Source organism: Pseudorasbora parva, chromosome 3 (genome assembly GCF_024679245.1).
Source record: "Pseudorasbora parva isolate DD20220531a chromosome 3, ASM2467924v1, whole genome shotgun sequence".
NCBI classification, from domain to species: Eukaryota; Metazoa; Chordata; class Actinopteri; order Cypriniformes; family Gobionidae; genus Pseudorasbora; species Pseudorasbora parva.
The window spans coordinates 51455903-51480509 of NC_090174.1; the positions used below are offsets into that span (position 1 = coordinate 51455903).

The window sequence follows — 24607 nt, forward strand, 5'->3', positions numbered from 1 at the left end:
AGACACGTCTCAAGAGCAGTGGAGATTTTGTTTTGCTACATTCGCCACTTCTCCTTTTTCCAGTCCAGCGAATGGGTAACACAGCGCTGCTTTATCATATTAGATATATTTGAGCGTGTGGAAAACGATGTACCAACGTTACTGTGCGTTTGAGACACTTGTTGCACACTGCAATAAGCTAGATCAATATTAGTCATTGTAAAACATGGTAATGGTAAATCAGGAAAATGAGATTCAAACAATAAGACTAAACGTGTTGAGCTATATAGCAATGGTTAATTTTCGGTCTATAAATGTATCCAGACAGATTCTCAGCTGTCTAATTAAACACATAATATATTAAAGCGTCTCTGGCGTTTCCATAGTTTCTACAAAATAAAACCAGATATCGCACATCTGTGTCCTGGAAAAAAAGGCTTATTTCTCTTGATCTAAACATTCTTGGAAACGTCTGGGACACAAGTCAAATTATATATATATATATATATATATATATATATATATATATATATATATATATATATATATATATATATATATATATATATATATATATATATATATTATAACAACATATATTTTAATTCAAAAATCTTACATATTGTGCCTTTAAACAAATTACATGTGACTGGTGTCCCTTAATATAGTCTTTATATATATTATAATAATAGTGTTTACCTGTCTGAAGCAGAGGCAAGTTGGTTATTAGAATTACAGCAGGTTTTAAAAACACTCAGGTACAATTCTTGAAGGAAATTCTGGAGATCTGAAACAGACACATATAAACACAAGTTATATTCATAGACATGTTTTTTGTTGTTGTTGTTTTTTGTTGTTGTTTTTTTTACAAGAAGCAGTCATGCCCAGTCATGGCAATTTTTAGACTAGATAAAAACATACATTTTAACATAACTTTTTTTTTTTTTTAACTAAAAGGGGCATAGATGTGTAAATGATCCAAGCACGCCCTCTGCTGGGCAACTGAAATTTCACCCACTAAAATTGTTGCCCGCCTCTACGTAAACAGAAGATGACAGCAAAAATTAACATTCAGTCTCTATATTCATCTAATAAGCATTCAAATAGATTTATCACCATGAAAATATCATCTCCCTCAAACACAACACTTCATTAACTGAGACGAAACATAAATCTTGAGTAAAAAATGATTTTTCTATTACATAAAATAAACTAGGAAGCTGTTGGAGACAGATGAAAAAAGACATAACTCTTGAATAAATTGGCTGGTTTCATGCCTCATAAATACAAACTATATCGATGTCATTTTCAGTCCTTTGGATTTATTATCTATTAATAATATATAGACTTATTAAATTGGGAGATTAATCATGTCTATATAAGCTTACATAATAAATAATGAATGTTCACGCTGATTCTTCCCATCACTGATTATTCTCAAATACATTCTCATACAGCAGGCTTTATCCCAAAACCAATTAAACTGGTAACAATACAACTCCAGTAAAGAGGGATATCTTCAGAGTCCAGCTCCTGGATTTCACTCTTAAAACGTCTGGATTAGTCACAAACCAAAGAGGCTTTATTAGGCCTTTTGATTCCTTTTACTGGGAACGACATAAACAGTAATGACTGTGAGAAAACAAAGGCAGTTTCGTAGAGCCAAAGCTTTCATCAGGATTCAGTACTTCTCTCTGATCTACTCTGTGGGGTTTACAGAATCTTCAGGCAAAAATGCAGGACACCTATCGTGTGCATTTGGCCCCTGTCACACGGTGGGGTCCAAACAGCTACAGCGCAGCAGAAGTATGCATTTTAAAACCCAGGGAAGGTTTCTTCAAAGATTCATTGTCAGTGAGAGCACAGAGAGGAGAGAAAGATTTGCACTCACAAAACGAATCACAGGGTATAGAAATGAAGCTATCATCCACACCAAATAGCTTCCCTAAATGTGCCTAAAATCAGCATGCCTAACATCAAACCTAAAATCCAAATCTGATGGATTTTTTGTCTTTGCCCTGTGAACCAAACAGCACAGCACTGAAGTGCATGATGATGATGATGATGATGGCATGCACTGTTGCCATGACAATGTGCTACATGTGATTGTGTGAGCAAGGCAAGTGACAGTTCAGTTGGCAGTTAGATGGAAAACAGATAACACTCGTTTTGTGCTCCACCCATCTAGAACCAGACACCAACGAAAGTCACTCAGGCTGTGAATCAATGAGTGTGTTTATCTGTATCAATTTCACAGCATCTGTGTTGTGTTGTAAATTGCTTCAGAATATAATCTTTTTTTTTTTGTCCCCAAGTGTTTTGGCAGCGCTCAAAATGGCAGCCTATGGAGCAAGCTGAGTGTTTAAATGTGTGATAACTATTTTTGTTTTTAATTTCAAACAATTATTTTAGTTACTTTTTCTAACTTTTGAGGTGGAACGACTTATACATGTATAACGTCTCTGGTTATACACTACCATTCAAAAGTCTTTTGAAAAATATTACATTTTGTTTTCAGTACTGACAATCATAAATCTAATTCATTGTCTATCACCTGGAGTTCCACAGGGGTCTATATTGGGCCCAATTCTCTTTAGCATGTACATTAATAATTTGCCCACTCTTTGTGAACAATGTAACATCTTAATGTATGCCGATGAGTTATTTTCACACAGGGTAAAACAGCAGAAAATGTTGCAAACAAGTTGACAGTTGTTATGGGATGGGAAAGGTTATATCCCGGCTTAACCAATGATGAAAGGTGTCATGATCTGGCTTTTTTTTTTTTAATTCAACTAATGACGTTTGTGTGGTTTTTACATTCAAAAACATCATAATTATGTAATAGGTAATTAAGTAATAGGCTATTATCTACACTGGTTTTGAGGCTCTCCTCTGAATGCTGGGTTTTGATGGGCGTGCCGGACTGGAGACTTGGAAATAAATGCCCACAGATTTGCAGAGTTTTAAAGAGCTTAAGCTCCCCTGTCAGTTGAGTTCACATGAGGGAGGTATTGTTTTGAAAGCGGCAACCGGAATGATTCTCTCGATCACAGGGATCTTTATCAAACAAACACAATGATTTATTTCTCATCCACCTACGATTGACTGGAATATTATTTTTGTATTACTCGCCCGATTGGTGGATATAAGATGGAAACTACATGCACAGTTCACACACGCACACGCGCACACGCACACGCACACGCACACGCACACACACACACACACACACACACACACACACACACACAGGCTTATGTTTTGGTAGCCCGGCTGGAACACACATAGCTACTACTATTACATATAAAAAAGATGTTTTACTCACATAAGTGTGTTGCACCGTTCTTGTTGTTGCACCGTATTCTAGCAGGATACGAATAGCTCCATGAGTCGGTGGGCGGGGCTACTGAACTACACGTACTTATTATTCTGTAGAGGCGGTGTTTTGTTGCACGATGACGTATAGATATGCACAAGATCATTTTCTGGGCCTGGTGTCTATAAAAGCTTTTCTTTGACTAACAAGGAAGTTTTCAGCTCTGAAACTTGCAGGATATTCTTATATTACCATGACCTTTTATATATATGAAAAGCTCAAGGGAAAGTTGATTTCTCAGTTCATCACCCCTTTAAAAATATAATTATTTTGTAAGATTTAAAGTGTCCTTGCTGAATAACAGTATTCATTTCTTCAACAACAACAAATCTTACTGACCCTAAACTTTTGAACAGTAGACTTTTGAAGATGGGTATTTTATAAACAGCTTAATCAGAATTTAAACCCAAAACTATCCATTTTATAAGATAAAATCTTTATAACTAGACTCAAGTACAGTTCAATGTATTAAATGTTATGTTATGTAAATATTATGGTCATAATTTATTTGTGATGCATGTCCACTTGATAGCAAGACTTAGGTTTCTACAAACTCAAAATTGACTTTGGCAGTCAACAACAAACCATAGATTGTGGTACTAGAAATTATTTAGAAAACATTCCAAATATGTCTATAAAACAGTCAAACTGTGACGTCTTCTTGTATGCCTTAACTGCTTAAAATATCATGGAACTATGAAGAGCTCATGTAAATCAGAAAGATTTATTATTGACTGTTGACCATTGTGACCTACTTTCTGAGGTTGAAGAATCAGGGTCGGATTCTTGTACGCTCAGAGTCTCGATCCTCTTGGTGTAAACAGGCTCATCACCGGTGTGCTCTAGAGCCGTTGCCAAAGACAACAAGCTACCAACGGATGACCCTGTTACTGAGGAGGAAACCACTCTGAGAGTGGAGGTCTTCCAGGTCAGATGACTCCCTGAAGAAACACGTAATGGCTTAGATGTGAGATGCCGTGCCTGTTGACAAGGCAAGGAGAGAAAAAAAATGATCTTGTGAAAACATGTCGAGGCAACATTTTAAAAAGATTACTTAAAAGCTTTATATTATGAAGAGATTGAATTTAGGCTTTTATTCATATTTAAACAATGCTCAGCGAACAGAAACAGAAACTCAACCGAACCTGTTTGATGTACAAGAACAAACCACCTTATTAGTTCTTGAGGAAGCTCAAACATGCTGCGTAACACACAAGAATAACGCTCATTGGTTCTTGCAGAAGCTTAAAGATACTGTGTAACACATGAGAATGAACCTCATTGGTTCTTGTGGAAGCTCAAACGTGCTGTGTAACACATGAGAATGAACCTCATTGGCTCACGAACATCAAGAGAACATGCTTGAGCTTCTGTTTACCATATCTGATGTGTGAGTTCATGAATGTTTATGTTAATAAAGCCTAAATTAAATCTGTTATAAAGCGATAAAGTCTCTTCCAAAGAAATCTCATTAGGACTAAATCGCTCAATTCATTTTGATTATAATCTCTTTATGATGTTTTTGACCATCAAAGTGGAAGTTGCTTAGCTGTCAATGCTGGGAGAGGAAGGTGAAGTGTTCTGAAGATGAACGAATGTCTTACGGATATGGAATGACATAAGGGAAGGTTAGTCAATGATGAGGCACCAATAAAAAAAAAGTACAAAAAAGCATCCAAAAATGCTTCTATCTGAATTTTTTTGACGATTAATGAAATTTGCAAAATGTACAGGTACTGAACTAAATTGAGCTGAAAACACTTATCATCTGCAGAGCTGCTTTACAGCTGAAATTTAATTTGTTTTATAATCTTTTCATTTTTCTATGTAAAGTTGCTTTGAAACAGCTTTTAAATGTTTCAATACTATCTTTTTCCCACACATTATTTATCATTATTATAGAGTGTATACCATGCAGCATGCTAGTATTTCAGCCATTAACGGGATAGTTCAGTTTAATAGATTGTGTAATTTATTAGGGGATTGTGTCCTCTTAACGTTGTTCCAAACCTGAATGAGTTTCTTTCTTTTGTTGAACACAGAAGAAGAAATTTTGAAAAATGTTTGTAACTGATATTGCTTTGCTGATCAATTGACGGTAGCCATTTTTCCCCAGTGGGAATCAATGGCTAACTTATCTGGTTACCAACATTCTTCAAAAATATAATCTTCTGTGTTCTACAGAAGAAAGAAACTCATAAAAGTTTGGAGTGACATGAGGGTAAGCAAATGATGACACAATTTTCATTTTTGGGTGAACTATCCCTTTAAGCCACCCCACATAATTGTTGTGCGAAATGGGTGTTTGAACAAGTTTCTTCCTGCAGTCAGTTTAATTAGCCCTTTGCTTATTTACAGTGTCTTCCAGAAAGCAACTAATGTGGCACACATGTCTAAACCCCACCGGCGTGCTTGAGGAGAACACATTGCTTCACAGAGCTTCAGTGGAACTGAAGCAACTCAAACATTCCAGCGAGAAAGACGATTTGGAAGAGAAAACCTTTAGCTGGGCGATAAAATGTTCCCACTTGGCCTCTATTGCCTTTTCCTTATTCAGCCGCTTTATTGTGGTTCTGCTCCTTCCAGGGTCCCTGAAAGATAGAGAGAGAGAGAGAGAGAGAGAGAGAGAGAGAGAGAGAGAGAGAGAGAGAGAGAGAGAGAGAGAGAGAGAGAGAGAGAGAGAGAGAGAGAGAGAGAGAGAGAGAGAGAGAGAGAGAGAGAGAGAGAGAGAGAGAGAGAGAGAGAGAAGGACAGAGGCAGATAAAGAGACGTACAAAATTTCTTGACATATTAATTATTTGCGTGATCTCTTCATAATGTGCTCACCAAACCTGGAGTATTATCAAAAACATGTCACCTTGAGAGGACAGAAAGAAATAGAAGTATGGAGCAAAACAAGTGCGCACATCTCAAGCTCTCTCTCCTCTCGGCTTAGGTCTTAACGGCGGCTGATAAAGTTTCATTATTTTTTGTAATATCTGCTCTCTGCCGTGCTGTACCGTTTTCCCATAAAGCTTCACTTTATTGGAAATTGGATTCTGGGATGGTAGGAGCCCCTCCAGGCTCTTCTGGGAGACGCTTCTTACAATCTCTCTCCCTCTTTTTCCATTTGTCTTGGCCTCCCTCTCTCCGTCCTTCACTAGCACCAACCTGTAGCTCCAGGAGATGAAGGATTAAATTCTCTCCCCTGCTCTGTCTCTCTTTTTTCCATCGTATCCCTTTTAACACCACCTAAATTTGAAGGTTTCATCATTTCTCCATTAACTCTGATCCTTGTTCCAGTTTGTTGTTGTTCCTGTAAGCTCTCATTAGTTGTGATGGCTAAGGCAAGTGTCTCTGTTACTACTGAAGTTGAGCTTAGTGATTTTAAACCCCTAGGCTAGCCAGCTATATACTTTAATGTACACTGCAATTCAACAATTTGCGTCTATAAGATTTCTTTAATGGTCTTGTATGCTTACCAAAGCTGCATTTATTTGATTAAAAAAAATGCAGTAATATTGTAAAATATTATTACAATCTACAATTTACAATCTACAATTTTGAAACCGTACAATCTGCGGTTTCAAAAATGTCTGTTTCAACTTGGTGGACAAACGGTTAAATTACTCTGTTTAAAAATCTTGTTGACAATTGGGCTTGAAGCTAGGGCTGTACGATATGACTTAATATTAAAATCTTGATTAATTGCATTAAATTTTACCTTGGTTATGATTAATGATTTTTATTTATTTTGCCCTTTATAGTTAACTGACAAGGTTTGTACAGTAAATTTGCTATTAAAGAACTATTAAAGTTGGGATATTTTTTCTAAAGAAAGAGTGTATTTCTTATCTTTGTAATTTTAAAATAATTAAAGGAAACTAAATGGCAAATGTCATATTGCTCTGACATCACAGCTCATTTTCAGCAGTTATTTTGTCTATGGGTCATAACATTTCTACTCATTAAAAATCAGATACAGATACATTTAGCAAAGTACAGGACATTTTTTTTCAATGCATTAATAAGAGAGATACTGTGTGTGTGAATTAGTCATACGTCTCTGTATTAATTGTGAAGCTGTGTGTTGTAGCTACCTCAGAAGTAGAAAAAAGGCTATGCTATAACCGTTGAGTTCCCTTTGAGTCAGTGACGTCCGACGTGCGTCTCCGTTCCTTCCTTCAGGGAGCAAGGGTTACCATACGTAACCTAAATGTTTCTCAGCTACTTTAGGAGAGCCTTGACAATACGATTCTGCATTCCTGAATGTTTCTGTGCCAGCGTGATCTTCTCTGTATTAGTGTCTGTTTGTGCCACATTATATATCTAGCATTCAATATAATGATATGTTCAATATAATGATACATCCAATGGTCTAAAATCAATTGAATGTTAAAACTAGCAAGCCTTGCGCGTTGTCCTAGACATAACGCGGCTCAGCTCTCTGTCACAGAAAACAGCTCACGAGCACTGGAGTGCAATCTTTTCTATATTGTTTTTCTTGAATGGTGTAAAATGGCTTGAATGTTCAAACTGGCAAGCCTTTAAAGGGTTAGTTCACCCAAAAATGAAATTGATGTCATTAGTGACTCACCCTAATGTTGTTCCACACCCGTAAGACCTCCGTTCATCTTCGGAACACAGTTTAAAGGGGTACTTCAGCGCTGGGAAGATGAATCTGTATTTAAACTGGGTCATTAATGTAGTAGAAATGTGAAATTATTTTTGAATTTGGTGCCTTCTAGACTGAGAAAAGACAGAAAATGTATTTTTGTCTCATGGGGGTGAAAGACTACAATTCCCAGAATGCTTCGCTGCCCTGTGAGGCCATTCCCAAAGCCACCGCTACTGGATTACAGTGACTGAGTTCAGAAAGTACAATTAAATACTGAATGTGTGTGTTCAATATTACGATCGAGCCGCCGCGTGAGTCTCACAGCACTAACCCAGATTAGGAGTCAGATTACATTTAACATCATAAATGAGCTGATGAGCTCTCGTGATGAGAGCTGAGGTAATCGCGACCACATTCGCGGCATACATTCACAACGCGTGTTCAGTCTGGCGCGTTTCAGTTCATGCCTTTGGAAGCTTAACTTTCATAGAAATTAATTTGAGAAGTTAAAACACATACATTGCTCAGCATCCGTTTAAATCAATGCCTGTAGCTGAGCTGTGCTGTAAGTGAGATCTCCCATTCCCCATGTGCAGGTTGAAAACATGCGGAAATGGCTCCCTCTGCTGGCTGTAGTCTTTAGCCTCTGGGCAAACATTCCAAAGATGACGCAAATATTGTCAATTTGCATCACGAGAGGAATTTTTCCTAAAATAAAATGCATAAATCTCTCGTCTCAGGGGGATATAAGAGGGGGGAGCACGATCATTTGAATATACTCCAGGGTTTCTACGGATACAAAGCCATATGCTAATCGCTGAAGTAACACTAAGATATTTTAAATTTTATCCTAGAGCATATGCAGTTTATGCACACTATACTGTCCATGTCCAGACAGGGAATAAAAACATCATCAAAGAATCTTGTTGAAAAGTTGATTAGAATCTCTTAAAGCATCGAAAATACATTTTGGTCCAAAATATCAAAAACTATGACTTTATTCAGCATTGTCTTCTCTTCCGCAAGATTCAAACGGTGTGAATCAATCAATGATTCGGATCCTTAATGTCACATGATTTCACCAGTTCGGATTGCATAAAACCTCCAAACTGCTGAAATCACGTGACATTGGCGATCCGAATCTTTCAATGCTTCAAGAGATTCTAACTAACTGATGTCACATATGGACTACTCTGATGATGTTTTTATTCCCTTTCTGGACATGGACAGTATAGTGTGCATTGACTGCATATGCTCTGGGACTAAAATATGAAATATCTTAAACTGTGTTCTGAAGATGAACGGAGGTCTTACGGGTGTGGAAACAACATTAGGGTGAGTCATTAAAGGGGGGGGTGAAATGCTGTTTCATGCATACTGAGCTTTTTACACTGTTAAAGACTTGGATTCCCATCCTAAACATAGACAAAGTTTCAAAAACTAATGTTGGACGTTTGATGGAGTATTTCTGTGTCAAAAATACTCCTTCCGGTTTCTCACAAGTTTCGGCGAGTTTTTTTCGAGTATGGTTCTACTTGACGTTAATAAGAGCGGAAGGTCCTTGTATGGGCTGTACAGGCTCTTCTCCCGGTAGGGTGCGCGCGCGCATGACTAGAGCATGCCGTAAACAGTCTCTCGGATGCAGATCCAGTCGTCCGTGAACACTTATGTGGCGCCGCTCTTCTCTTTATTCCTATGGGTGACGTCGAGCGACTTCAACGCTTCAGCACAGCATTCCGGGAAGGCAGCGCTGCATTTGAACCGATTTGAACGCAGAAATGACGGGAAGCTTCACAACATCGTTTCAGTTGCATCTCAAAATGGATTTACACGCCACTGCTGTCAGGACTTTACCAAATCATACCAAAGAAGTGTGTTTTTGACGGAGCAGTCCCAGCGATAAAGCTTCGGTCCTGCTTTGGAAGCAGCCGGTGAGTTAACTTAAACTGCTTCAAATGTCTCTGCTTTTGGCTATGGACGCATGAGTAAACATCAGTAAACGACAGGATCGCGTGCTTCGTCATTCAAATGCGCTAACGGACTCCATTGTTGTTCTCTGTATAACGTTACAGTATTCTGACGTGCAAAACCGTTTTGCTTGCTACTTCTAAGGTCTAGTCGCATACAATAGTCCATAAACCGAATCATGTCCTCATACACTGCGAGTAAACACACAGAAATGTGGAGAGGCCATTAAATACAGTAACTTACATACCACAGAGACGGACGTCCTGATGTTGCCGTTTCTCCTGTTCAATTTATTTCTCTCTCAGATTTGATTCTGGATCATTATCTGTATTAGGTGAGATAGATGGGTTTCTCCACGCTTGAGGACGTCACCGCTTTGCGCGCTTGTCATTCTTTAGCTCCGCCCACACGATACGCCTCCAGGCGCTCTGTTTTTTCCGGAAAGACTCGGTACAGCCTATATTTCTTTTATAAATATGATAAAACTAAAGACTTTTCGGAGATATGAAGGATGCAATACTACTCTATAGGTACTCAAGATTGACATGAGATTGACTGAAACTGAGTGTTTCACCCCCCCTTTAATGACATACATTTCATTTTTGGGTGAACTAACCCTTTAAGTTTAAACTCACACACTTGACACACTTTCGTGAGGATGCAAACTAAAGTGATCTCGCTGACTGGAAGGGGAGGAATCACATGACGTGACTAAACACGTGGTAATCGGTTTTGATTACTTTTCGATTAATCGTCCAGCCCTACTTGAAGCTAAATATTTTTGAGTAAACATCATTTTTAGTAAAAATAAATATTAACTGTCACTTTCAATGCATCCTTTCAAAAATATTTTGAACAGTATAAAACACACACACACACACACGTGTATATATTATATATATATATAAAAAATAAAATAAAAATAAAAATATATATATATATATATACACAAGTGTGTGTGTTTTATATATATATATATATATATATATATATATATATATATATATATATATATATATATATATATATATATATATATATACACATTTATTTATTCACTTTTTGAGAAATCAATGTTAAGTGGTCTCTTATTTTATTCCAGAGTGGTATAATGTAATTAACAATATTAAGTGTGATATTAAATAGACAACAAAACCGGATTTAATAAATAGGCAACATAAAATGAGATGCAAGAAGATGATATAAGATAACAACATACTTCTACTATCCTTTTGTGGTTCCTCTATGAATTTCCATGTCACTATCTGTATACTAGATAATTTCAAATCTAAAATATGAAGGTAGGTACATATATATATAGTGACATGGAAATAGTGAAATGGTATATTTTTCTCTTTTTTTTGTATAATTTATTTAATTAGATTTGTTAAAAATAAATAAATAAATAAATATATATATATATATATATATATATATATATATATTATTATTTTTTTTTTTTTTAACAAATCTAATTAAATAAATTATACAAAAAAAGAGAAAAATATACTTTTTTTCCAGGACGAAGTTAAAAAGAACAGCATTTATTTTAAATAAAAATATTTTGTAACTGTCACATTAATTAATTAATTAATCCTTTAATAATCATCAATAAATAATATTTGATGTATTGCAATGCATCCGTTTCAAAATACTGTTTAAATTTGGTGGAAAAGTAGGCCTAGTTAAATTATGCTCTTAAAGGGTTTCAGATCAAAATTCCTGACAGATCATTTAATATACCATTTTGAAAATGCAAGTTTTACGTTAAATTTTTTTTGTTGCTGTTTTCTGTATGTCTCCTTTAAATGCAAATGAGTTGCTTCTCCCGGCCCAGAGGGCGGAGTCTTCAGGAATCTGCAAACTGAGACACTGCTTATAATTTATGGGGATTAAAAAGAAAGGAGTGGGTGGATTTTTACCATTATAGGGTGGTTGTGTGCACACACTGCCAACACACATCTATGTTTAAACTTTAAACTAAAAAAGTGAATTTTGCATAGAATGTGCCCTTTAAAGAGACTTGTTGACTAGTGGGCTTGAAGCTATATCATTTTATTTTCAATGTTTTCTCACAAACAACTGAAAAAAAATACAGCTGACCAAAAACTGAAATATCTAATGTATACCACACATACAATCCTCACAAAATACCACGTGGCCTAATGAAAGGCTCTATGCTAGTAATTTTAAGATTGCCGGTTCAAACCTGAAACAGGCAGTTTAAGAACTAGAACACAGTTGTGCCCTTGAGCAAGCCAGATAACTTTTGTTCCAAGTTTTATCCAGTGGGGATGCCAATGTAGAAAGTATTCTAGAAGATGCAAAGAGTAAAACATGGCTGTTAAATGACAAATCAACCAACTAAAAGCAGTTTGCCTGGACAGAACAACTGCATGTGAACCACAAAGTAATTCAATTCTACTTTTTGACCTTTAATGGCAACATATTATTTAATCTGACCTACAAAGCAAAATATTTTTCTGTCCACAGTCCACAGTCCACACGCTCACATACACATTCGCTGCTTTAAAATCCAAAGCACATCAGATTCCTGTCAGGACGTTATCTTAATGAGTTTAGTCTTAGACTACGTGATGGGCAGTCGTGGCCTAAGGGTTTGACAGTCAGACTGGTAACCTGAAGGTTGCGGATTTGATTCTCAATACCAGAATACCAAATGACTGAGGTACCCCTGAGCAAGGCTCTTAACCCCCAATTGCTCCCCAGGCGCCATAGCAAAAATGGCTGCCCACTGCTTTTGGGTGAGTGTCCATGGTTTGCTGTGTGTGTGTGTGTGTGTGTGTGTGTGTGTGTGTGTATGATTTGCCATACTTGGCCATCACTTATGTGTTACTCATGTGATTCAATGCAAGGCAATTATTCCTTGAAATACTCAGTAAAATCCATGAATTGGATGGTCTGTCATTCTGCATGGATGTCAGTAAAAATTTCACCAACACAATGGCCCTCATTTATCAGTCTTGCGTAGAAACGGGCGTATATGTTGGCGTTGGCGTAAGATTATGCTTACACTCCTCTCAACGCCTGATTTATGAAGCTGTGCGTACCTCTGCAATCCAGGTGTACGCAATACTTGCCCTTGATAAATGCGGCGGCTGGAAACGATCGTCATTAGAATAACACGCCTCTATATATTCAAGTCTCCGCCTCCCCCACGCCCTCATTTTACGCCATGGACAAACAGAAGACGGCAAAGAAGCGAAACTTCTCCGACGTGGAGATCGGGCGATGGTCTCGATGGGTGCGTCTCAATCATCTCACTAGTTCAGTAGTCAGGGCACTGATCAGGGAGTCAGCCCATTGACTTATGTCCTAATCAGTGCCCTGACTAGTGGACTAGTGAGATGACTGAGACGCACCCATCGAGACCATCACCAGGGAAGTGGAAAAAAAACCCGAAATTGTTTTATTTGGGAGTTTAAAGAGTGGGAATAAAGGCACCCACAAAAACAAAATATGGACACAAATAACGAGTACTGTTAATAGTGTGGAGGTTGAGAAGTGCACTCCAGCAGTTTAAAGCTGTTTGGATGATAAATTACCATCACAATGCATTATTTTACAGCACGTTTAGAAAAAATTAGCATTTCATTTCGTATCACGGCACATGTATTGGGGTGTACAATAGTGATGATGATGTGATGTGGAGTACTACCATTCATTCACATTAATAATTACATGACAATTTGTAAGATTCTTCTTCTTATTATTATGATTATTATTCTTAATGACACTTGTTATTTAGAAGAAGAATGTCGTTTTTATTGATTTTATTATTATTTAAAAGAAGAAGGTCATTTTTATTATTTTGTCAGTCTGAATTATTTTAGTCCCAGTCCGTGCGCAGCTGCCGGGCCAGGCGGGCCTGAAACGTCAGATAAAGCGCACAGGTTCGCGACTGGAGGAATACATATGCCTACAAATCAAACGCTTTGGTAAAGTCACAAAAATTAAACATTGACGTTCATGTTGCACAAAAATAAACACTGAATGTTGTTGTTGTGGTTTTTAACAGTGGTTCATATAGCATATCTTGTCAGGGCGTTTTGTGGTGTTAGGAATTGTTTTCTGCGCATTTTCCCACTAACTCAAACGTGCGTACACCTGAGCTGGCGTAGGATTTGAGCGTGCCGTACGCCAACGTCCATATTGATAAATCTCAAAGTCACCGTGGGTTTGGGTGTACGCAAGGTGTACGCCGGAAATTTGGTGTACTTTTGATAAATGAGGGCCAATGAGAGCATTATTAGCCTGTTTAATTATGACAACAAAAGTTTTAATTTGTTGAATTTATTTTAAATCTATTCACTTTATTTTGACTAAGGTTTTATTCTTGTGAAGGTTTGCTGCTGCATGAATGTAATGAGAATTAGTAACCAGTTATAAATTAAATTCATAATTCAATTTTGATGTGGTCAGGAATCAGAGCTACAGGAACTGTTGTGCTTTACAATGTGCCTTTAAATACATATGGGGAAGTGAGAAGAAGTCTCCTCCTGTTTCATAGTTGGAATGAGATCAGATCCCAGATCAATACTTGACCCTTCAAGGCCCAGATCCAGTCCAAATCCTAACTTTAAGACCAAAACCTACACTTGCCAGTCCAAGAACCACCTTCTTTTTCTGTATACATCTTCCATTTTAACTCTGTAAAGCCTGACATGTGAAAGACAATGTTTTTTTTTTTTTAATGGAACAGTTTATTGACCCTCTAAACAAACAACCAAAAAAGTTTGCATATGTTTTTGTTGAGTATCATAGTTGTTACATCTCATTTTGTATAATATAGGAGAATATGGAGCTCACACGCAAGGAAAAAAAAGCACCAAAATTCTATTCAGAGGCCAAAATTAAGCAAAAATATGACATTTAGTGCATTTGTTGATATTTATATGGCCAAAAGGTAAGATCTTCGGACAGCTTGTAATGTAAATCAATGAACAGTACAGCAAACTACTTATAAAGCATTCATAAAAATATCAGCTGTCACTATAGCTCCAAATAATATGGCTTAGATGATTATTAATTTTATAATCAAAGCTCTGTATTTTTTATTTGGAAGAGGCAAAACGTAATACAATGCATTACAATGAATAACTGAGAGACATACAAATAAACATTAGGCCAACTCTAAAGCCTGTTGCACCCTGTCCTACACGTGACGCAACGCTGCAATGATTCTATTTTATAAACGGTTTCTGAAACAAAAAAACAAAACATGGCAATGATAATCTCGAAAAGGTAACGTATGCTTTATTTGATGTCAAAAGCGTGTCATGTGACTTTAATAATTCACCTCCTACCTTAAAATTGAACAAAATGAAACAAGAAACAAGAACAAGAAAGTATATTCTATGACAAAGATTGTTTTAGTAACTCAGTAATGTTTAGTAATGTTTTAATTGTGAAATAATTGTGTATTTGATTATGTAGCCTACTGATCCATTTCATTGCTAGTGCCGTCAAGATTAAACTCTGGTGATGTACACTTGCCTCGAGAGCCTGCACACACGCTGTTCTGATTGGCTGTGGCTTTCGATTGATTTGTCGCATCTCGTAGTCGCGTCGTGTCTGGTGTGGACAGACAAGTTTCTTGTCACTGGAATCTTATTGAGACTCAGGCCAAAAATGCATGTGAAAATTATAGAAGTATGACACGTGAAAATTACACAAAATCACGTTTGGCAGTTTGATACACGCTCTGAACCACTGATCCTAAACAAAAGATTTGTAAAGGTTTCGAAGCTTCATGAAGCAGCTCTCGAAATCCCCTATCACTACAGTTAGATCCTCTCCTCTGTCTGACTTCTCTGTCTCCCACTCATTACATCAAAAGTTATTCTTACGTTTACTTTATGAAAAACAGTAGATTTTTCACAGCAAAGACACATATAGATCACAACATTTTTATTATTATTTTAAATAAAATACTAATACTTATAAATACTTAAATACTTATACTAAATAAACTATATACTATCAACTATATACTATAAACTATCAATCAGACAACAGAAGGCATGTAGAAGATTTTAGCTTAGATTTTTTTAGGTAAACCATTTCTTTAGGATTTGGAACCAAAGTGATCAAAGAGACGGACATGTAAAAATAAAAATAAAAATAAAAACGCTTCTATTTCTAATACTTAAGACTTCTGAAAAAAAGTGTCACGTTTTCCACAAACTACGGTGGCCCAGTAGTGCAGCCATACTAAATTAAACCACATTACCACAACACAACGAAATCTTCACAACACAACGGAAACAAGCCACAACACAACGAAATCGCTGCAACACAACGGAATTAAACCACAAACGCAAAGAAATCACCACAACCCAACGGAAACGAGCCACAACACAGCAAAATTGCCACAACACAACGGAAACAAGCACAACACAACGAAATCGCCACAACACAACGGAAACAAGCACAACACAACGAAATCACCACAACACAACGGAAACAAGCACAACACAACGAAATCACCACAACACAACGGAATTGAACCACAATGCAAAGAAATCGCCACAACACAACGGAAATGCTCCCGACCACGAGGGGGCTCTCGGAGTGCAATAAAGTTAGTTTTCCTTGCCATTGCTCTATAGATTGGCCAGTCTTATTTATAACTGCCTATTTATACTCGAAAACACTTTTAAACGCTGTCACAGTGCTTGATGCCAAAGGGAACCAATTCCACCGTGTGCCAATTCCACCGTGCAGTTGAAACATAATTTGTATGAATTCAAAATTACTTTCAACATTAAAAAGAACAGACATGTTCAAATTCCACAGCTTTGTTGTATTCTAAAAAATGGACTCAATAATGCACAACATTGGAACATTTAAACAACAACAAAAAAAGTAATTTTAATTCATAAAATGATACGTTTCAACCAATGGTGGAATTGGCAGACGTTCCCTTGGGCATCAAGTGCCTCGATCGCGAGTAAAAACGTTCAAGAGTATAAATATACAGCTATAATGCGTGAGTTTGAATTGATATTTCATGTTGATATACAATGGTTACACACTTAAAACTGACCGTTGTGTTTATATATTTGTATGACTGGCCAATCTATAGAGCAATGGCAAGGTGTTTTGCGGTTAAATTTAGTACGGCTGCACTACTGGGCCACTGTAACAAACATATTAAGCACCACATCAGAATGATTTCTGAAGAATCATGTGAAGACTGATGCTGAAAATAATTCACAAACTGACCCTGAATGGTAGTCTACATCTGCAATAATGGGCAACGGAGGAGAGCTTAAAAAAATTACTTTGTCCTAGAAGTTGAACACAACCTCTATTCATTTTTCTCACTCACTTGGCATCCCAGCAGGAAGTAACAGGTTCAAATCTTCCAGAACGTTCCAGAGTCAGTGCCTCCAACAGCCAATTCAAACAGCACAACTGACGATACACACACTCGCTAGGAAAAAAAGACAAGACAAAAAATTATATATATTCTGCAAATCATATTTATAAAGAATAATAAGATTTAAAAAAATAACAATAAAAAACACCCCCAGTATGCAAATGAAATTATCCTGCAAGGCGCAACATGTAACCTTGTGTCAACAGTTTTGAAATCCTGCATAATTGCTTAGTTTACAAGCTGATGTACAATATAAGGCCTAAAGCATGCTATTCCACAGAGAGCCTTTCTGACAGCTTTCTTTTCATATATTTTTAAACACAACGTACAAATCACATCAGATACCAAATCAAAAGCTTTGTCTATCTTGAAAGCCCTCTTGACAGCAAAACAGCAGCAAACTGAGGCTGTCTGGCAAATCTTTCATCCAGCAATTATTTTTTATAAAGAAATCTATATATATGTGTGTGAGTCGGTTGCTTTTGTGAGGACTTCTTTATGGTATCGACAGAGTTTTTAATGAGAGACATTTCTTTTAGGTTTTGTGTCTCCTGTGTGAACACACTTATAGACACTTTGGTGGCATTATCTGTGGAAACGGTGAGAATCAAATCCAATGTTAATTGATTCAGTGTTTAATCTCCTTTTTTAAGTTAAAATAAAAATCTGGTATGAAATAAGAAACAAAGTGAGTGCGTAGGATTAAGACAGAGAGAGACAGAGAGAGAGAGAGACAGAGACAGAGACAGAGACAGAGACAGAGAGAGAGAGAGAGAGAGAGAGAGAGAGAGAGAGAGAGAGAGAGAGAGAGAGAGAGAGAGAGAGAGAGAGAGAGAGAGAGAGAGTTTGCCAGTTACCCAGACTGTGCTTTGGCTCATTTGTTACAAGCTAACATTTCAAGGCCATCTCCCAGTATAAATTAATTCCTCTCACTTTCTTTTCAAAAAGAAGTAGAGGCATCGCTTTGCTCTCTGCTTTCTGTTCAAACCTCAAGGTTAAGATGTTTAATCAGGCCTCCGGTGAATGACATCCACCTACTCACTGTTAGCAGACAACAAGCTTCTTGACATCACACAACCCATACAGTTTCGTTAGCCACAATGTGATACGTGGGTTAAATATCTGGCCTAAATACACAAAGGTGATGGATCAGGATCGCTATATCTGCCATATCAAGTACATATGACCAGGCACTTAGGGAAGATGCCAACAATAAGATCTTTAATTCAAAAGCCCCAAAACTCTCATTTTATAGCTGTTACATAATACAACCACATTGAGATGCATTATGGGTTGATTCCCCATTTTTACAAGATGTAAAATAAGTCTCTGATGTCCCCAGAGTGTGGATGTGAAATTAACTCAAAATACCCCACAGATCATTTTTATAGCGTGTTAAAATTGTCACTTTTTGAGGGTGAGCAAAAGCACTTTTTGAGGGTGTCATTTTTGTAAATGTCATGCATGTCCCCTTAAATGCAAATGAGCTGCTGCTCATGGGGTGGAGCTTCAAGAACTCCAGTTAGCAGCAGTTTATATACCTGATGTTGAGTTAACTATTAAGTAAATGATTAGCATATTCTGTCATAATAATCTATAAATTCTCAACATTGCCTCAACCCTTTTGTTCTTGTGTTCCCAGGAGTGGGGTTTATGTAAATGCCAGGGTTAGTGATGTCACTAACCCAGGAGGAAACTTGTGTAGTCCCTACCAGACATTTGATGTAGTCCTTAAAAAGAGATTTCTTTAAAAGAAAATATGTCCCTTTGCTTTGAACTTTGAGCATCATAATTATGCAGATGTTGTTTATGCTCAAACAGCAACATTACACACTTACTAAAGTTAAAAAGTGAAATAATAAATCAACCACCCGCTCCATATAAGGGTCATGAATAAATAATAAGTAACGGAACCTCTGAGGAGGGATGGCGGGGGCTCCCGAGGAGGGCGTGGAAACAGAATAGGAAAACACAGAAAGTCTAAAACAAAGAAAAACAGTCCAAAGAGGAGTGGAAGATGGGAGGAACGGAAGGTGGGTGGAGCCATGGGATAGACTTGAACAGGGCCATCCAGATGGAGATCCAGGCCCCAGCCAGGAATATGGCCCAAGGCGGCGTCGCAGGAGGGAGGAGCCATGGTGGAGTGATATACGACATCATCTTGGCGAAGACTGGAGGCGATGACGATGGAGGTGACGCCCACTGCGTAGACTGAGAGCCGTTGGGGTGGAGCGAGACCGAAGACCTCGGCAGCCACGACGGAGCCTCAACGACGACCCCCTGAGGTGGAATCAGGGATCCGGAGGACAGAGGTGGAGCCGGAGCGATCGAGGGCGGAGGCGAAGCCTGAGGGAAGGCGGAGCTTGTCGCAGCTGAAGGGGTGGAGGGCCGGAGAACAGCGAACGGTTCGCAAGTCCGCAGCAGAGGCATGGCAATGTCTGACCCAGGTGAAGCCGACGTACCGAGGGAGCCCTGCGATGCCGATGGTCAATGCTGGAGCCGAGGGAGGAAGGAGTGAAGGCGCAGGAGCAAGGGTGGCAGGTCGAGGTGGAGCGGAGCACTCGGAGGCTGGAGGCGGAGCCATGGGCTTCAGATATCCAGCGATCGATGACTCCCAGCGGGTTCGAGGGATAGCCGCGCCAATGAGAGGAGGCTGAGGTGAAGCTGAGGGACTGATGGGAGGAAGCGATGACTGGATTGTAGGAGTGGCTGAGGGATGAAGAGGAGACTGAAGAACACAGAGACTGGTGACAGGAATTTAGTTGATGATGGCAGTTTGGTGAGGTGGTGGGAGAGGGAGGATGGGTAGTGTTAACAAAACTGACGAAGAAGATTCCGATTCTGGGGAGATGAGGGGCCACAGGCAATTGGTCTCTCCATACAAACACAAACTGTCCATGATGTTCCGGCAGTACTCACTCTCAGTGGCGGGAGGGTGGGCGGGGCTTGTCTCCATTCCCTTGAAATCCACGAGGACCTGGTCAGACGGGTTCCCCTCAGGCTTGGGTTCCCCTCAGATGTCTGGATCCCTCGCTCCTTCCTGTGCGGGCTCTGACATCGCTGCCAAGGTCTTCTCTACGTCTGCGGTGGCACATCCTGCCATTCCTCACAGAGAGGTGGTACTGGACTAGGTCCTGGATCAGGAGTGGGGCTGGTGGCATCCACGATGGTGAACGGTGAGTTGCAGGATGCATGCACCCACTCCACATACGATGAAAAGCTCCCTTGAGGACCCTCCCCGGACAACTGTGCCCGTGCGGCGGCGTTGATACCCACAAACAGGAACGAGCACAGGCAGTCGTCCAGGAAGGTGGTCTGATGGGCGAGATCCAAATACAGTTCTAAATGTCTCTAGAGGGAGCTTTCTCCCTGCTCAAGGCACATGAGTTCGACCGCTGGAAGGGTCATGGTGCACACAGGGGTGAAAACGGACAACCCCACTGAACACGAAAATGGGGGGGAAATAAACTCCTACAAACACTAAATGTAGTTTACTTTTTTGGGCCGTCTATCTGCCACAACCAATGTAGAAAACAACTCACGAAGGCGAAGAAGAACTTGGAAGAGGACTTTAATATACAAATCTTACAAAGAATACTCACACACTGGTATACATAGAAGTGTATACCGTATTTTCCAGACTATAAGTCGCATCAGTCAAAAAATGCGTAATGAAGAGGAAAAAACATATATGTCGCTTTGGACTATAAGTCACATTAGGGCAGAGCGGGAGCCGCGCACGCATGCGAGTACCCGCTCGCGTGCACTCACTCATGCCCGCTCACTGTAAATAACCGAGCAGAAGAAAAAGTTTGAAGTGAGTGATAAACTTGTAAGGGACTGCCGAAAAGCAAAGGGTACTTTAACTGTAATGAAGAAAAAGAAGATAGCTACTTGCGGACTGAAAGCAAGATAGCCAGAGCTGAAGGAACGAGTCCACAGACGCTTGAACTCTCTGCCCGGAGAGGCTCAGCCACGTGTGATGAACGTTGTGTGAATCGTTCTCCGCTGCATATTTTACTACATGCAGTTTGTATTTTGCAGAATAAGATTTTCTTTATGGGGGCATTTTGTTTGTGTTCAGTCTTTCTAAGTTGTTGTCTTTAAGTTAATATTTCAGTTAAGAGTTTTTTTTCTGTTTTCAGTTATTTTTTCTGGGGTGGGCTACAGGAGCAGCATAGAGCGCCCTCTCACGACTATATGTTTATTCTTGTCAGTCAGTATGAATTAAATTTGATATATAAAGGGTCCTGCACACTGTGCGATTTTTCAAAATCCTTTGCGAATGTCCCTTGTCAGACTGTACGAACATGATCGCCATGTCACACTGTAAGATCTCAGTTGTCATTAATGTCAGACTGCACGATAGTGAAGGCGCGCTAAAGACGGACGCGCGCAAGAAAACTCACCCGGAGTTTTATATCATCAATGAATGACGCGTTCAGTGACAGTGAGCTGCATTACACGCGGGACTGAAATGCTGGCTACAAAGAAATCTCTAGTACTCGTTTTGGTCATAGTTTGTCTTGAAAAACGGAGATATTTGACTGTCGTCGTAGAAGTCGTCACACTGCAGGATTGTGTGCCAAATCTTCTGACACTGCCAGAATTTCGTCTGAGGTAAAATTTGATCGCAGCGCTCATTAATCGGCTGCCGGTGAACATGTCAAACTAACGACCAAAGACGTCAGATTTTAGCCTAGGATCAGAGGAATCTTTTAGGATTTGCTAAATTTGTCCCAGACGGCCAAATCGTGGCCAAAATCACACAGTGTGCACCCGGCTTAAGTCACACCTGATTATAAGTCGCAGGACCAGCCAAACTATGAAAAAAAGTGTGACTTATAGTCCGGAAAATATGGTACATAGAAGTGTATAAGACGTCAACGGACAAAGACAGAGTGAAACTGAGGAACTAAATACACACACTGATGACAGACATAACGAGGGGGACAGGTGACACAGATGATAATTCATTAAACACAGCTGGACTGGACTAAACTAATGAGGGATGATGGTGGTAACAGACATACATGTGACAGTACTGTGTATAATTATTATGTATATATAAATACACACACACATGGATGTATATTTTTAAGAAGAATGTGTTATATTTATATATAAAATATTTTATAATGGATATATAAACATATACAGTATAGACATGCAAATATTTCCTATATGTACATGTCTGTATACAAATATACATAATAATTATACACAGTACACACATACATTATGTAAAAACAACCTTTTATTTTGGATGCGATTAATAACGATTAAAAATAATTGTTTTCTACTTTAATACATTTTAAAATATCATTTATTTTTCCTGTGATGCAAAACTATCAATTTCTTTTGGGGGAAAAAATACTGACCCTAAATTTTTGAATGGTAGTATATGTCTATACGTTCAAAATAATCAATGAGAAAACTTAATATGGTATATCATTGCAGTAGCGTCCAGCAGACATAGACCAGAAGTGTGTGTGTGAAGTACAGGGCCCCACAATATTTATCTGCACACTTTTAGATACATTTTAAAGATAATATCAGTGTCACTGCATTAGATAACAAAGTGTTAAATAAAATGCCACGTCCTAGCAAAGCAACCGCTAGGTAAATCATGCACTGCCTGCGTATGAATGATATCGACAAGCCTTCTGATCCAGTAGCCTACGGTACACCCCTTACAGGCCGCTTGCGGTAACTTCAGAATAAATACCATGTCCCCATCAAAACTAAAAATGTTTTTCAAGTGCAGGCAGAAAATGCAAATAGGTTATCAAAGGAGTAATGATGCATCGAAGATGTACTTTGATTCCAGCATGACATTATATTCCATCAAAAGACACTGTAAATGAGCCATGTTTATTTTTTCTTTTCATTTTGCTGCATTAGATCCTTCTAGTCAGAGGGTAATCGCTCTATCCTGCTGGTCGAGACTGATGGTTGAATGAATTTTGTTTTTCTGGAAGCTGAGACCCTCACAGTGAAATCTCTCAGATTGCTGTGGCTCATTCCAGCAGAGAAATTCATTATTTTCCTTTTTTCTTCTTTTTAATGTATTTTTATGTCTGTGTGAACATAATTTTAATGTCGGGGAGTTTATCTGACATTATGTGTTAGTATTCCAACCATCCGTGTGGAAATGTGACTCTCCAGAGTTATCAGGAATGTAGCCAGATTGTTGAATTATGGCATTAAATCAGGTACTCAAGCAGCTTATTTTGAACAAGAGACTACCTGACTGGCATGTAAAGTGACTAATCACAGTTCGTGTAGCCATTTAACTAAATCCAAATATGAATTTCTGTTATCTTTTGTAAAGAAGAAGAAGAAAAACACCTGCAGAATAGAGAATACAAGAAAGAGGTGCTGAATGGTTTTACCCTGGAAGTAGGTGAGGAGGTGTTGAGATCAAAGATCTGTAGACAGGGGTAAATGGACGAGCAGCCCGCATTTTCCTCCTATTGGATTTCCATTCTGAGGAGGATGTTTCCGCAACATCACACCACCTAACAAAACAGCCATGTTTGGTTTAGTGGGTGTGGAGAGAAAAAATGGTAGATGTAGTAAAGTGCAAATGTATGTCAATGGCAAAATGTTGTTCTTTTCTGCTTTTCGTATTTGTGACAAAATAATAGCAATATCAGAAATCATACATAATTAAAATAAGTCAATGATTTTATTTTCCTTTTTATTTTTTATTTGACTTTCCTCTTGGCCCAATTTTCCTTAATCCACTGTGCATATAATTATTACACTTGCAAAAACAATGCTAGATAATAAAAATATCACTTTTCTAATTGTCTCACATCTTAGCACCTCTCAATATCACTGTCATCATCTGAATCGAAGAGATTGGGAGGTCGTAGTTCAGTGCGTCTCAACTCCTCCCTCCTTTGTAGCTCTCTCCGCTGCTCCTCCTGCTCTTCCTGCTCCTCCTTCAGAAGGAGGTGAAAGTACCCACAACCCTGCTTCACTGCACGAATGTGCTGCCTGTAAACACATTTGTTTTTGAAATAATTTGAATGCTTCAAATAAGAGCATCTGATTGGCTTTTGAGACCACTATTATTCTTATTATATATTTATAAAATATCAAGTTCAGCCATTAAACTCTATATGACGCAGGTTTATAGGCCCTTAAACCAAGTCAGACCTTTATCACACTTCCTATATCCGGTAAGTTTAGCCCTGTATCGCTACTTTCGGTCCCATCGCAAGAATAAAGGAAAGTATGAGTGAGACTGATCCAGCAGAATGAAGGTCCT

The 24607-nt window shown here is 38.5% G+C and overlaps 1 protein-coding gene across 1 annotated transcript in view; it reads right to left on the bottom strand.

The window, feature by feature from the left end:
• Nucleotides 1–24607, bottom strand: part of LOC137071415 (coiled-coil domain-containing protein 60-like) — a 47187-nt gene that overhangs the window by 10056 nt on the left and 12524 nt on the right. Inside the window, exons 5-10 of the mRNA XM_067439406.1 lie at nucleotides 24160–24333; nucleotides 23724–23849; nucleotides 17278–17382; nucleotides 5859–5949; nucleotides 4114–4339; nucleotides 679–766 (exon numbers count right to left, since the gene is read on the bottom strand). Of these exons, the coding sequence (XP_067295507.1) occupies nucleotides 679–766; nucleotides 4114–4339; nucleotides 5859–5949; nucleotides 17278–17382; nucleotides 23724–23849; nucleotides 24160–24333 (810 nt within the window). The remainder of the gene's footprint in view (nucleotides 1–678; nucleotides 767–4113; nucleotides 4340–5858; nucleotides 5950–17277; nucleotides 17383–23723; nucleotides 23850–24159; nucleotides 24334–24607) is intronic.